Source organism: Hetaerina americana, unplaced genomic scaffold (genome assembly GCF_022747635.1).
Source record: "Hetaerina americana unplaced genomic scaffold, ioHetAmer1.1.p SCAF_7, whole genome shotgun sequence".
NCBI classification, from domain to species: Eukaryota; Metazoa; Arthropoda; class Insecta; order Odonata; family Calopterygidae; genus Hetaerina; species Hetaerina americana.
In genome coordinates, this window is record NW_027287316.1 from 28337257 (window position 1) to 28349532 (window position 12276).

The following is a 12276-nucleotide window of genomic DNA, read 5'->3' on the forward strand; positions in this document are numbered from 1 at the left end:
TCACTGATTAATATCTGTCATATCCATCCCATCTCTTCCAATTGCAGTTAATAAAAATGAGTTATGCAAACTTATTTAACGAGGAAACTGTATAGGTTGTTAATAAACACTGGATGCCTTTAGAATGAATGATAAATGTATTCAGCTTGTTTAATCATTTTTTTTTACTGATTTCTCGTTTGTTCTCTTTGGTATTTTCAAATTTGCCTACTTTTTTTGAGCAGGGAAACATATGATTGGACTTTAAAAATGAGCACCTCTCTGGGCGCTGGTCTTCATGTTGAGCAGCGATTAAAATAGATATCTTTTTCCCCGGGCTCCTCCGTCCGCTTGAAAAGTGCGAATTTCGCTCTAATTTTTTTAGATGTAATTCGGCCAATTTCCGGTATCGGAAAGTTAGCCGGCGGACGAAGCGAGCTCATAGGTGCTCAAACTTCTCTCTTCTTTTCTCTCTCCATCTTCCCGCGACTCCCCAACCGAGCAGGCGTCGTGAACCGAGGCGACTCGTTCCGTCGCCGGCGGTCCCGGAGCAACAGTCTCCTGCCACCGGGACAGCAGGGAGAGGGTGCGGCAGGGGAAGCGGACGGCGGCCCCAAGGCGGACGCGGAGGACAAGAAGGTCGAGGGGGCGGCGGACGGCATCGTGACGCCCCTCGACCCATACCGGGTGGTGATGGTGGGAACCCAGGGCGTGGGCAAGACGGCGCTCATCAGCCAGTTCATGACCTCCGAGTGTATCAACGCGTACGACCGACAGTCAAGAGGTGAGTGCCGGGCGATCGGAGGGGAGTGTCTCCTTCAATTGTGCGCTCAATCGCAAGCGGAAACCATATACCACTGCTCTTCGTCGACGGGGATGTGTAAATTTCATGATTTGATGCAATATATCTAGCAGATTCAGGCGAGATGTAGTGGAAGTTCGTCATTATGAGATAAACAAAATTTGCACTTGTCCACAGATTTATTTGTAACGTACGAGTTTTACTTCATCGAACCATCTTCAGGTACAAGACCAGATTCAGCATGTGATACATCATATTTATACCTGTTTGAGGTAGAGGGGGGCAAGAAAAGAGTGAGGAGTAAGGTAGGCGGGGACAAAGAGGGGAAATATGGAAAACCCAAAGAAATAGGGAAACTAAAGAAATGGAAAGGTAAAAAGAGGGGGGGTCTCTAGAGCAAATCTCCCCCCCTCTTTTTACCTCTTCATTTCTTTAGTGATGAACATGTTTATCGTCGAATTTCTCACGAACAATTACGATCATTCGGGAAAAGCTTAAGATCGATCTCTCTCCCGTTTAACACTTTCATAAAATGGCTCTTCCATGAAAACTTCTATTTTTATGCTGGCGTAGGGTGTTCTTATGTCCTTTGAGGTAAGTGTCTAAGGTTCAGATGTCGTTTATCTCGTTCATTTCTACCTAAAAGCTTTGAAGGGAAGGGCTTCGTCAGGTTTGCATACACTTTGTCGTACGCTTTGCTCCATTTTACGGTAAATTCTCTCTTTCTCATTTACAACGAATAGTGTACGTGGCAAAACGATGTTTACCCTTTTTCTTCGCATCAAAACTAATTTTAAATTACATTAAGCCAAAATATTCGTCCTTCGTCTACTCTGTGTGAAAATACTCAGGAGGGCCCGGCGCCATTTGCGCGGGGGTTAATGAAAGCCGCAAGAGGGTGCGGTCCTACGCGTCCCTTTCCCTCGCTCCCGTCCCTCCTCATTGCCCAATTTCGTCTCAATCCCTCATTCTAAGGGCGCCCGCCCTTTGTCCTCCTTTCACGTGTCCCTCTTCGGGCCTTCGCAAGGGCGTGTCGCAGGGCGCGTGACGAAATGTGAAGTAGGATAATGTCCATGTTAATGGAAGCCATTCTCTAATATTTTACTTCCCTTCTTTAAAGGTTATGGTCGATAATTAATACTGGAAAGGTGAACATTGGGATCAGTTTTCCCACAAATGTTTCTCTATATACGGCATTATGTTTTTTTACCTCTTATTTTACTTTTTAACCCGTTTATAATGTTCCTGGGTTATTTCTTCGATGTTAAAACAACACGTGTCATTGATATATCCGCAATAAGATAAATCTACCATTGTGGATTCGCATCTCCATAGGCCCCAACCAAGATATTGAAATTATCCATTTTTATTATAAATTTTTCTAGGATATATTCAAAAGCATACTCAAATTGCTGTCTATCGTGAAATGCAATTTATTTAATTACTCCAACAAGATCAATCCATTGATGAATCATCATCATATTTTCCCCCTTTGAAATTAACGGATTCCAGCATCTCCAAGACAAAATCGTATATTTTGCTAATACATTTAACCAATGTTGGGTTCCTTGGTATTTGTATGAATTTAAATCATATGTTGAATCCTGTTTTTGTTTATAAGTAGACCGGCTTCCAAGTCATTTTTTTCAAAACATTTTAAGGGTACTCAATAAATATTCTGGTATTTTTTGAGGTAGCATATCGGAATTTCAGTTTTTTCAATTAATTAATTAGCTTTCGTATGAGTGAAAGGTTTAACTACAAATTAAACTGCTCTGAGAGTATCTAAAAACTTATAATACTTGTATCGCATTAAATGGCAAACCTTTATTTTTAGCTTTCAAAAATTACCCTTTCCCTGCAAGATGAGTGGATTGGCATTATAAAGATGCGTGGGTCGTACGCAGTGTACCCTTTTCTCTAAATGCCTTCCACTGAGAGAAAAAACTACGGCCATGGATAATCTGCGGTTTGCAGCCGTGAGTCAAGCATTCATCGTATCATTCACATACTTTTGATTTCTTAAAGTGAAATCTATATTTTATGTGCCTGACCTGTATGTCTAATATATATATATATATATATATATATATATATATATATATATATATATATATATATATATATATATATATATGTATATATATATATTTATTTATTTATTTATTTATTTATTTATTTATTTATTTACTTATTTATTTATTTATTCATTATTTGGAGACGTACGTGTATACGCGCATTTCATAATAGCAAGTTAATTTTATATTTTTCAAAGAGGATGTCTTTCATTTTCCACTTGAAAGTGGAGCTACCTTCGAAATGCGGACATATAGTAAGTGAGGTAAACTATTTAAAAGTCCTGTCGAATGCGCGTTGGATAATTCACTTCATTCGCAGTCACTGATGCTGCCCGCGCGTCTTTTCTTCTCTTCCTCACCTTCTCCTTGTAATGAGGAACATGGTGGGATCCGACTGCGATTGAATTGCTGATCAGGACACCAGATATTGGATCCGTTCCTTCCCGTTTATTTTTCATTTTCCTTAATCAGTCGCCATTTCCACCGAGTCGATCGAGCTCCATTTTCGGGTCCTTACAAAACCCTCATCACGTGTGCCACGTCCTGGAGCAAGTCGTTTTGTTTGCGTCGAGAATGATTAAAGAAATAATTGAATCAGTCGCTCGTGGACAGCATGGAAATCTCAAACGAAAGACTTCAGTGTCGTCCAATCGGATTAAATTTACGCCTGAGGGTAAGCCAAAAATGTGTATATTATGCACATTTTTGGCTTACCCTCAGGCTTAATGCACATAATACGTACTCCGTAATACAATCGAGAAGTTTTGAATGACTCCGTCGACGGATATAGTTTTAGATTAATGAACCGCGTTTTCTCCACAAATTTCCTCAATTGTTGATTTCATGCTAAAATAAAACAATATTGTAAAGGTTTGGTAACTTTTTTTCGGGCAAGGATAATTTCAAAAATCAAAGTATCATTTCTCAAAGAAGTATGCGTAGTACTCGGATATTCGAATAGTGTACATAACATTTAGAAGATTTTGTTAGCACAATAAATGCTTGTGATTCCTTGAATGTGTTTTCCTACATATTACATGTCTAATATTAGATAATAGTTTTTAAATTAATGCAGGTAATCTTTACGTAGAATGGATAGTTATTAATTACTAGGTTCTTTGACAGGGTACTTTGTCTTATTCAAGGTAAGGAAATAAGTGTGTATTCAGATTTTGAAATCGGGCAAGTTTTGGATACATGAAAATATCTTCTAAGTATATCAACAATTCCATTCTAAAGTTTTGTTTGACTTTCATTTCATTTTATTCTCTCTTCCCGAGGAAGTTATTGAAATTTTTTCCGATCTATTTTCTAGAGAGTCTTCCTTAACGCGAATTTGATTCGGTTTTGTATTTGGAACACCAGGATCACTTAAAGGGTCAGGTGGCGAATCGCGCTCGCCTCTTAATTTTTCATGAAAATTTTTCACAAGGCATATAGCTCACGTCCTGATTCGTGCGTCAAGATGTTTCGTTAAAGCTGTTGTACGCGCAAATTCGCCGAGTAACGACGTAAAATTCGACGAGGCAAGATGGGATTCTTCAGTTTTTAAATTCACTAAGCTCACTGAGGGAAAATTTGAAGTGCTCAGAAAATAAATTCTCATAGATTGATTTAGATTTCATATGAGTCTAAAATGTGAAAAAATATTCCGTGAAAAATATTGAAATAGCATCCCCTCAATGCATAGTGGATCTCTTATTCCACGTGAGAATTCACTAAAACTCAGATCTGGTTCAAGATATGTTTCTCGAAATATCACGACGCATGAAACTGAAGTGCCTGTTTAAAAAAATATTTTGTCTTAATTTTAAGTTAAGTATTGCACGCCGGGGTGGAATGGATGTTAATCACAATAAAAAAATGCTTGAGGCACGTGATGCGGAATGAAAATCACGGGATTACCCATAAAAAAGTGAAACAAGCGACTATCCCTATCCCGCCTATCGTCTCGAGTGCCAACCATAGTCGTTTGATTAAAAAAATCTACGCTCTGACTCGTCCCTAAATGATTTAATTACCAAGGAAGCTAGCGCCACTTGAGGAGAGCGTAAAATTAAAAATAGATTGCATCGGAACCCGTTCCCCATGACGGGTTCTTCCAAGAATGTCTTCCATCTCAGGCCGTAAAGATCAGTAATGGCCACAAGGAGCGAAGACATTTGTGGGAAACTGGAAACGTGCACATTCCTTATTTTCCGAGAGACTTTTCTATTGTGATCCACAGAAGTGAAAAAAATTGGTATTTCGCGAGTATTTTGCCCCTTGTGTGTCTGCGTGGCTTCGAGAAGGTTGCTTCCAAACGAGAGTAGTAGCGGAATTATTTTCGCGACATACGTCTCCTTCGGTAATTCGTTCAAGATAAGAAGACGCTGGTGTAATAGAGATTTATTTTCGTGCAAGTACCTTTACTCACAAGGGACTAGTCAATATGTACAATTTAAACTACGTAGCATCCCTATCGCTCGCCTGGTTCCAGCGCCCAGGAAGACCCTATACGTTTAATAGTATAAAGGAAGCGATGAACCGAAAGCCAACGTTGAGGCATATACAAAAATACAGCTTACCAAAGTCGTCATTAGTAATCACAGCAAAAACATTCCAAAACGCTGATAAAAAAACGTAGTAAGTTTTTGGAAAAAATTACGCAACATTTGTTTATGTTTTTGACAAAAATCATCGTTCTTTTTCCATGGTACATGAGATATTGTCTGTCTGGTGCGTGACGAGGAAGTACGAAAATCTCAAAAATTCCATAATTAATTCATTTTGCTCTTAGTCAATTCTAACATTTTAAATTAGGGATATGTATGACGCTAACATAATTCAATATGATTAAATTGATTTCGCGATATAATTCAGTACTTTGCTTCCTCGCCGCGACACCCTTGGTAGATATTGGTGGCGCATGAAAAATGACCGAGTCGCCGGTCTAAAACACTGGGTGAATCCCCTTCATCGCCATCGTTTTTCATGCCAATGTATTTTCATCCCTGCCACTCTAGTGCTATCCTGCTGCTTTTCTCATCCACGCCTCACAATCGTAATAAAATGCACTCAAAACAAACAGAGGCTTTTATGATGCGCCCTTTCCTCTTGTCCAGACTGGGCTTAATTGCCTCTTGCCGTTATTTTCTCACAAAGCATATACGTCCTCACTTGCTCTCCTTTTGATTGCTATCTCCCTTTCAGTTATAACAGCTGAGAACGCAGGTGTAACCGTCCAGGTGTGCACCTGATGATGACACCTGGGCGTCGAAACATGCGGCGCGTTTACAAGAGTGATTAAGTGCCCACTGTGTTCCCAATTATTTCACTTCACCGCTGTCCCACCTTAGCTTGATAATTTAATCCCTCTCGCTTCTTACATGTCTATCTATCCTGCTTCTCGAGAGAGGGAAAGGCTTAATTAATTCATTCGTTCCCGTGCGTCATTCTTGAGTTTCACTCTCCAACTAGCGCCAGCCACAAAAACTTACGCTTCAAGTGCATACATCTTGAGGTGGCGCTTTTTTAATGGATCCGTTGAAAATTCTCCTCCTCTGTACCATATGGCATCAACCGGTCGTGGTCTGCTCCCCGCGGCGATTAATATTTTGGCAGACACCGGACCAAGGCGTAACAGTGCGTAAGAACCAGTCACGCGGGATCTCGGGAAATTTATTTTTGAACTCGGGAGAGGTCGTCGCTCTCTCTCTCTCCCTCTCATTCTTTACAGTTATAACCCTCGTCGAAAATTTCATGTTAATGGCATTTTTCATGCCTCCCTCTCCACTCATCTTCCACCACACCCTTCCCCCACCTGTTTCCCTCCTCAGGAGCAAAGACCTACGGTGTAGGGGGGAGCGGTGCGTGATGGGAAAGAGGGAAAGTGAGTTCTGAGTTTTCAAAGAGAAGAAGACCCTGTGATTTGTGTCCTTCATAAAAAGGCAGAGTCGGAAGAAAATAAAATGGCACTAAATAACTTTTGCCTCCAGGGAGATGAGGATGGTGTGACCCTTCCGACATCAGGCCCTAAAAATCTTGAAAGAGAATTCGCAAACCGACACAAACATTGTGTGTGTGTGTGTGTGTGTGTATATATATATATATATATATATATATATATATATATATATACACACACACATAAACCCACACACGTAAATATGACTGAATAAATACTTAGCGAAACCCACTTGCTCCCCTATTTTTGGAAAGGAAAGCATAATTCAAATCTTTTCAATTCTTCACTCCGCTCCTTCCTTCTTCTCCGGTTTCTGTCACTATTTCTAATGTTTTATATGCTAAGTCATCCACATCACACCAATATTATGGTTATGCAGAGGCATGATGTACCGCAGATTTGAGGTAAATAACCAATATTTAGATAGAACCGGTAGATATCTGCTCATATCTGCTAATGGTTGCTTTAGAATATGAAATATATATTGTTTGTGGATATCTGATATAGTTCATTAAGCCAACGTGGGTTTCGAAAATAAATAAATGAAATCCTTTTTTAAAGGTTTTTTTCCGATTCAAAAATTTGTTTAATCTAAAATAAATAAGTTATTAAAGGAAAATTATTAAAACTTCAAAAAAGTTTTTATTTTTAAAACACCCATTTTATTGGATATTTACAACCAAAATAACTTACCCAACCCGTGGTTAAATGACAGAATTATTAATGCTGGAGTATTTTCCAATTTCTTACGCGGTGAGGGAATAAACAGAATCATGAATGCTTATAGTATTACAAAGTGGATTCTGATTATATTACTTTTTGAACAAGCACCTTGAATTGATTATAATTATTCAACGGTATGTAGGTCGCTTAAGAAAATAATATTTTCTTGTTTTTCTTTTTTAATATAATAGTAACCCAAAAGTAGTAATTTTTAATCTTTACAATGGATTGATAAATCGTAACAATTTACGATGAAATATGGACCGTTCGCCCTTCCATTCCTATCAAAGAAGATATTCGGATTATACTCTGAATCATAAGGGACATTCATATATGCTCGTCTGTTTTAGATGCACCAGGTGATATTGTTATCGCTTCGATTTATTTCAATATCGAGTATCGATGCTTCATGCGGTGTAAGCACAAATTATACTCCTTTTAGACTACACACGCGTATGTTTTTCGCAATTCCTTAGTTCTTAATTTATTGGTGTAGTTCCCCTTACACCCCCTCTCCCCGCTTCCGACGAGGTTTGGCTTTATCCCTGATCCATAACAAATTTGTTTTTTGACTTTTTAAAGCTGCACTAAAGAGGACCTCGTCCGACCTCCATCAACCATAGCTTTACCTTTATGCACAACCCTTCAGCTAGGGACATGAACTCAGATCGCAAAATTGCACGTCCGATGCACGTTTCGTTTGAGAGCCTAAATTCAGGCGTTCCCGTCGTATTCCCTTGCTCTGCACTCCATTTTGAGTGGGCGAACTGAAGTTCGATTTTGCTCACTCAAATTTTTGATTTAAGAAAAAATGTGATTCCGCGGTGCACGTGACTCTGTTACGAAAGTGCGAAATACGTGCACATCGTGGAAACATTCTTCGATAGAGTGCCAGGTGCAAAAAAGTATTTTCATGCAGCAATTGCCCCTATAAGATGTACTTTGCAATTTTCATATGCGTCGACGTTTGTAACTTTGGCATTTAAATAATCGGGTGGGTACTGAATGGGCGAACGAGAAAGTTATATAGTGACTGGAGGGTTATGGTTTTAAATTATTTTGAAATATCTAAGTTTAAGGTTTATTATTACTCACGGTTATTTTTTGGCTTCAGAATTTTCAAGGAAACCTTAGGTGACAGAGGGAAAAGAGATTGCAACCGTACCATGAATCTGGAAACTTCGCGTTTCGTAGACCCAGAACCTGCGAGGTTAACACCGCTATGCCCGCCCTTTTTCTGTACTTCTGCCCTACCTCTAGCATTCATATGTGCATAATAAAATCATAGAAAACAAAATTGGCATAACTTATTAATTACGAGGGTCATCCGGAAAGTAGTACCCGTTCGTGAAATAAAGACACAAAAGTAAATATTAACAAACATAAAAAATTTTATTTGAAAGAGGATACTTTAAACTACTTCTCAACATAATCTCCAAGCAAATTAAGGCATTTGTCATAACGTGTGACAAGTTTCTGTATTCCTGCTGCATAGTCCTTCGCCGCCAGCTCATTGAGATACGCGAGGGACCCATCTTGCACAAATTTTTGCATAATGCAGATGGTGTTTAACAATTTCATGAACAATTGTTCGAGAAACATTGGGAAAATGCTCACAGATGTCATCAATTGTGACGCGCCGATCGTTCCTCACGAATTCGTCAACTGAGCTCACCAGCTGGTCTGTAATGACAGACGGTCTCCCCGAACGCTCATCGTCGTGTGTGTTCCCCCTCCCCATGTTGAAGTTGCGACACCACCGCCGAACAGACGACTCGTCCATTACATTGTCTCCATACACCTCCTTTAATTGGCGATGAATATCACATGGGCGAACGTTTCTTGCATTGAGGAATTTAATCACTGCCCTCACTTCACAACTGGCGGCGTTCTCAATTTTTTTAAACATTGTAAACAATCACAGAAACAACACAGGCAATGCTAGCGTCACGCAACTTGGCTCAGAGAAGGCAGACAAGCCACTGAAGCTATCTGACCTCGTCCAGCGGCTACTCGCGTCGTCAGCACTTCATGCGGCACGAACGGGTACTACTTTCCGGATGACCCTCGTATCATCATATAATGAGGCTTATAAATCAGTTGAACTTTTGTTTAATTTTTATCATGCGTTCAGTTTTATTATTCGTAATCCTTTTTTGTGTATAAATTAATTTTTTAAGCTTTAAAAGTCTTAAAAATAAGTTTTATTTAATAGTTTGGTGTAGTTTGCTAACCGTAATGAAGACTTCAGACAAAAATGTTCTCAAAATCCTGATCTATTAGCGTAATATTTAGTCTTCAATTGCGACGTCGTATACTATATATTTAAATTTTTTGTCCCAATTCTATTACATGATAACCATTCGCAGGAAAGAATTTCATGAATTGTGTAGTCATCAATGGCAAAATAACACCGTTCAGTTTATAAATTACTTAAAACTGTGAAATAATTGCATTTGTATCAATTTAATATTAACATGCTATGCACATTATTCGACCATTTATCCGTGAGACAAATACCCCGTCAATGATTTTTGTGAATTTCCTTGACCCTAAATCTATCAATCATATTGGTGGCAAAATTGAAATTTTCTTTTACTCACTGCTTTTTGAGTTTTGACACCCAATTAAAGGGTTAATAAAAGTTTAACTGTCATATTAATGACACTTCTGTTTCCGAAATAATCCAGAAAAATCAACAGTCATGAAAAAAGGACAGGTTTTGGGGCGATCTTCCTATCCCTATAACTGACGGGAATTGGATGTTCTCAATTTGACAGTTCTCTCTTTTAAATAATTGTAAGTTTTTTATATAAATTTATTCCAGACTTCAAATTCATGATGATAATATCACTATTCAAAATGTTCTGAGGGTAAGATTTAATTGAAGGCTTAAAATCATACCTTAATTTTATGAACTCTTAAGTTTACAATTGTCGAATTTAATGGCCAAGTAAAAATCCATTTTCCACTGTACTTGGGGTAATTTTTGAAGAAGGGAGATAATGAATTCCTTGGCAAAAATTTGTAGAAGTTGGATGAAGACTCGTCCGCCTTTATTGGCAAATGAGGACGAAAGAATCGGCGCGGGAACAATCGGACGCCATTCGTGGAGTCCTTGTTAAGTTAATGGAGAGGAATTACATATGTACCTCCTTGATTAGGTTGAGACTCATGTAAATGGCAAAGATCGGAATGAACGCGAAGGATGTCATTTCTCCCTGATTAAAAGAAAGGAAGCCTTCCAACTAATCTTCTTCCTTCGCTTGGGTCCACCTCCGATTCGGATGACAAATCTAGGATTTTGAAAAAATTTCCAATTTTTGCCACGATTCATTTCGATCGATATGGTATTCTAACCATTACAGGCCTCATAAAAAAATCTAATTTTACAGAAAATTTTCCATCCGTTATATTCCAACAACTCACTCGGTTCCCCGAGCCCTGTTTTAATTAATTGTTGTTCCCCTTTTCTTGTTTCTTTGCCTTTTGATGCTAAAACTTTGCGGCACAAATAATTCCGAATTTAATCTATCTGCCACTTTGATTCCACATCGAGTTTTGGCCTAATTAAAATTTAGGCACATCCGTTTTTTATTGACTTAGTTTCGCAACCAACTCTGATTTTAATTTGGAGAAAGTTACTCATTTACACGGCAAACCATTGTGTTTAAATTGAAACCCCTAAGACTTGTGAGATGGACAACCGCTGAAACTACGAATAAAGGGTTCGTCCGGAAAATAAGTGTACTGAGCTCAGGAAAAAAATGTATTACCCTTTTACATATCTTAAGCTAATATTCCTCAAAATAGGACCCTTGTGAGTCGATACACTTGTTCCAGCGGCGTTCCCATTCCTTGAACGCTCCCGCGAAGGCATCATCGGGAACCTCTGGAAGACACGTCGTCACGGCCTCTTTGACGGCGTCCAAAGTCCCGTATCGCGTTCCTTTCAAACTCCTCTTTATCTTCGGGAACAGAAAGAAGTCCGGTGGTGCCAAGTCCGGGCTGTAGGGCGGGTGCGGCAGCGTTGCCACGCCGTGCTTGGCCAAGAAGTCCGACACGACAAGCGCGGTATGAGACGGCGCATTGTCGTGATGCAGCCGCCAGAAGTTTTTGATCGCTGGCCGGACGCGAGCGACTCGTTTTCGAAGCCTGTCGAGCACTTGGACGTAAAATGCAGCATTTACAGTTTGTCGTTCTGGTACAAATTCGTAGTGGACGACTCCCCTTTTGTCAAAAAAGACAATGAGCATCGCCTTGATCCGAGATTTGCTCATGCGAGCTTTCTTTTGACGGGGTGATGATGGGGTGTGCCACTCCACACTTTGTCTCTTCGACTCCGGGTCGTACTCAAAGATCCACGTCTCGTCACCCGAAACAACGTTCTCTAAAAAATGTGGATCATTTTTGCAGTGATCCGCAAGTTGTGTCGCGATTTCCAAACTATTGAGTCTGTGATCATCACTGAGCACTTTCGGCACCAACTTTGCACAAATTTTTCGCATCTGTAATTGGTGCCTAATAATCTCGTGCACTATTGTTTTTGGCACATTACACTGCTCTGCTATCATCCGAACAATAAGACGACGATCAGAGTTCAGTACATCGCGAACTTTTCGCACATTTTCGTCGGTGAGTGTCGTTGATGGGCGTCCAGGCCGTGGTTCGTCGTCGACCTCTTCTCTGCCCTCCACGAACATCTTGTGCCACCGAAAGATCATGTTTCTGGACATGGCTGACTCCCC

General features: G+C 39.6%; 1 protein-coding gene across 1 annotated transcript in view; it reads left to right on the top strand.

Annotated features, from left to right (window-relative positions):
* Positions 1-488: 488 nt before the first annotated feature.
* Positions 489-12276, top strand: part of Rgk3 (Rad, Gem/Kir family member 3) — a 117753-nt gene continuing 105965 nt past the window's right edge. Inside the window, exon 1 of the mRNA XM_071595023.1 lies at positions 489-763. Within this exon, the coding sequence (XP_071451124.1) occupies positions 673-763 (91 nt within the window). The 5' untranslated portion in view covers positions 489-672. The remainder of the gene's footprint in view (positions 764-12276) is intronic.